Source organism: Mangifera indica, chromosome 3 (genome assembly GCF_011075055.1).
Source record: "Mangifera indica cultivar Alphonso chromosome 3, CATAS_Mindica_2.1, whole genome shotgun sequence".
Taxonomy (NCBI): domain Eukaryota; kingdom Viridiplantae; phylum Streptophyta; class Magnoliopsida; order Sapindales; family Anacardiaceae; genus Mangifera; species Mangifera indica.
Window position 1 is genome coordinate 18709949 of NC_058139.1, and position 4133 is coordinate 18714081.

Here is a 4133-nt window from a genome sequence, read left to right on the forward strand (position 1 = left end):
TTGTGAGGAATACCCATTTATATTTCACACAGTAACTCACAAATTCACTATTATGCTTCATATCAAACTTAATTAAGCACAAGAACCTCCATTTTGGGGTTTCAAGCTAAGCAGACAGCAATTCACATCCATACGAAGTTTCAAGCTAGTTCAAGTGGATACAAATATACAAGTTAGGCAAATGAACCTCCATTCAGAGGTTTCTCTAGCCAGCAGGTCTCCCGTTTAATACATACACACATCAACTCTTACATGATGAACATTAACTCATCATCAGCACCATTTTCATCCATATTTATCAACATCGCCATCCTCATTAACCAGATTTGAAAAGCAAAACTGCTTTCTGATCCAAATAGAAATAAACGAAGTGGTTTGTTTCATGAGTCACATATGAACCTGTACACAAAACACATAAGATGTCAGTCCAAGCTCCAAAGTAATTGAGATTAATTAGCCCTAATTAATCCTTCCTACTTTCATAATTATGTGGCAAAAGAAAAGCAATTTGTGTATTAAAAAAATTGCGGAGCGAATATGCCTACTTCTAAAACAGCAAACCGATGCAACTCGTGTTATTCAAAAAGATCGACCATGCTAAAAAGTGGCAGGAAATGCTTTTCTAAATCCAACAAGTTAGAGATATATGCTAATGCTACAATCAATAGTGTGAGGAAAGCAAAGCTTTGATCAGAAGCATGGGTAATCCTACAGCCCTAACAGAAGAGTATTGGAATTGAAAGAGGCCGATACCACTTAACTGCTCAGAACTAAGGATGGATCACTAATATAATACACTCCTTCCCCCAACCCCCGAGGAAAATTGAAAATAAAAATTAATAGCCTAAACAAATTGGACAGAATGACAGATTTAACCTGCAATAGTCTGTACATTTCCCCAAAATGACTGCCAAAAAGTAAGACCATACAGATAAGCAGAAAGCTTTTGAGTAAGTTCTCTTACCTTCACCAATGTTTACAAAATTCAATACTCTTTTTAAGGAGAGTATCTCCAAATATTTAATTTTAGGAACAAGGAAAGAGAAAGTTTAGTAGTTAGGTTACCAAAGTACACGTCTTCAATGTAAGATGACATCTGTATGAACTTTACCAGTCACTAAACTGGATTCAGGGAGGCAGGTTAACAAATAGAATTGTTTCTAATAATTTGAAAGTCTATAATACGTGCATATTTATAATAGAGCTTTTCTTATGGAAATAAGATTTCAAGCAAGTATGGACAACCCTAAACTGGATACAATCAAATTTAAAACTGGTTAGGAAACAACCAGCACAATTATTTACCGAGAACATGTCAGAAAATGGGAAAATTACAATGGCTTTCTAATAAATCACATAAATAACAAGCTTTTTAGTACTACAAGCATATGTGTTCAAACAAGCAAAAGCCCAAAATTTCAGTCCGCGACTAATATTTTAAAGTACATTCTTTTCCCTGGACACCCAATAATCCCTCAAACATTTTCTCTCTCTTCACTCCATTTTAAACTGGTGGCCATTTATAGACACTACAATCTGGGAAGCAAGGAAACACACTAAGTACATAATATGCTAATACTCAAGTAAAACAAAATCATACTATCTAAAGTTAGATAATCCATCATTCATGAAAACTTGAACTCAATATTTGGCCAATGATGATTTCAAACTTAAAATAAAACATAACAGGCCATCCTTAAATCTGCATAGCATCATTATTGATATGACAGATCAGTCAAAAAACGAAAACACCCAATGAGTTGCTGCCACATTATAGTTGTGTACAAGACACCAGGCATCTTTAAATTGAACCTCCATCCTCTAACCACAATGATTTTTACAAAATCAAATCAACTCATGGATTATCAATGGAGAACAATATTTTCATAGCTAAATTTAAATGTAGAAGATATCATGGAAATAAACCATAAAGAGTACACTGTGCCTTTCCACGTATAGATAACATGTACAAACTACAAATGAGAATATAGACCAATTCATAATTTCACTAAGTAGTGTCTCTTATGATGAATTAAAAGCAAAGAACTGAAGGTTTATTAGAGTAAAACTAGAAGAATGCTTAGTGAAAAGTGAAAACTTCATAAACAGACTCTCTATCATGCTAGATGGTTCAAGTTGTTTTGACAGTGTCACAATAACAAATAAAAGAAAACTAAAAAATCTTGATCTATCCAAAAATATTAAAACTTGGCTGGACTACTTGCTTGATGTACAACAGCCACACATCATGTCTCATATAACCTTGCAAACTGATGAACAGGACACATAAACTAACAACATAAAAAAAAGAATGCCCAAGTAAAACCTGGATCATCCATATGCTTCCCCAAGATCAGTCGACATATTTCCCAGATAGGAGACAGATATCAGACCTGATAGCACAGATCTATTAACACCAGCCATGGAAACAAATGCACGCAATTGCCAGGACCAGTATCAGGGAAACATTCCAATTAGACCAGATTTTTTTGATTGCGCAAAAGCAGCAGTAACATCCAACATCATTCAATAAAAAGAAGAAACCTCCACAAGAAAATCTTGAAACTTAACTAATATGATGCACTAACGTAAAAATTTGAGTGCAGAATTTCCAACCAGAACTAAATCACCATGCCAGCACTTAAAAATCCAGAAAGCTACAGCTCATCCAAAACCATTTCACTGTATTGCCTTAATGATGGCTAAAAACTCAAAGCACCTACAGATAGGAGTTACAATCTTTGCTACCCAAATCCAAAAATTACAACACAAGAATCAACATTTATAATTAATTTATCCTAGATCTATTTCATCTTTCCGCCTTAAGAGTGTTGCAATAATTAAATCTAAACAAAGGAAAAGTAATTTATAAAGAAAATGAAAAAGGAAACCCTAACAGAAGCAAAATGGAAATACCAAAATTGCTACCAACGATGCAATGCCAAGTGGGTCCGTGTCTCTTATCGAACTCCTTCTTTATTCGCTCTGCTACATCTTTCTCTACATTGTTCCTCTCAAATGCCTATGAGAAGCAACCGAAATCAAGTGACTGAAATAAAATCTAAATAAATGGAAAAAAAATTATGGGTTGAAGAGGAGTAAAAATAACTGCGATGGCGATATCAACAGCTTCCTTTTGCATGTCGTCTTTCATATCGGCGCTCTTGATGATAACTCTTTTGCCAGATTGCGACACCAGCTGGGTGGGTTTACGGTCATCGGAGTTGGATTTCACGGGAAGAGCTCCGCTGTAGCTTTTCTTTGTGTCTTCACTCATGTTCACGTTCTTTGTTTCTTTGTCAAAGTAAAATTAGTGAATTCGATTCGATTTATTTTTGTTCAAGTTTGGGTACACAAAGCAGAACACCGACAGTGCCAGTGCCGCCCTCTCTCTTATCAGAGTGTTGTTTTGCTGGCTAACTCGTGTGTTGACTCTGTGTGTGTGATCGAGGATGCGTTTCACTTTTCACTTTTTCTCTCGACTAGAGTGAAAAACGCCGTCGTCTTCCACTTTCACCGTATTTTGGCACCGGTAATAATAGCTAGACTACAGAAATTACAAAAATTTTAAAAAAAAAAAATTCTAACTTTAAGCCTCAACTCAACCACTGGTTTGTTTGTTGGCAACAAACTTTGGTTGAGGCATCAATTCTTTGCCTTCATTCCAAAGCATTTAACCTGAAGTTGTTACCCCAAGAAACAAAATTAGAAATAGTACATTAGATTCTTTTTCTCAGGAAAAAGCCGAGTGTGCTGCTGAAAAGAGAAATAAAATAAATCATTGTCGGTTTGCGAGGATCCTGACAAAGATATCTCTTATTCAGATCATTTCCCCTGCAATACTATTCAAAGGAAAGATTAAAATGATTTGGTCATGTGGTTTCACTGTATATCTAGTATGAATATGTATGGTACAAAACGAAAGTTCTTATCGCCATGGGGATTAGACACGGCAGGAAGCTCCAGCTGAGTTTAGCACGACCTATCATGTCTGGAGTCAGATTATGCCGACTCACGGGCATGACAAGGCTTAGAACACCCTCTTAACCTCGAGTCGTGTCTTCTTGAATCTTAACAAATCAGTATGCAAATTAGTACGTAGATTTTTCCGAATCGACACATCATATTATATT

The 4133-nt window shown here is 35.6% G+C and overlaps 1 protein-coding gene across 1 annotated transcript; it reads right to left on the reverse strand.

Annotated features, from left to right (window-relative positions):
• On the reverse strand, positions 1 to 3701 carry LOC123212353 (dynein light chain 1, cytoplasmic-like). The gene is made up of 3 exons (XM_044631457.1): positions 3110 to 3701; positions 2917 to 3022; positions 1 to 399 (listed from the first exon to the last, which is right to left on the reverse strand). The coding sequence occupies exons 1-3, from the start codon at positions 3275 to 3277 to the stop codon at positions 317 to 319; spliced, it is 357 nt and encodes a 118-aa protein (XP_044487392.1). The 5' UTR covers positions 3278 to 3701; the 3' UTR covers positions 1 to 316.
• Positions 3702 to 4133: the final 432 nt, after the last annotated feature.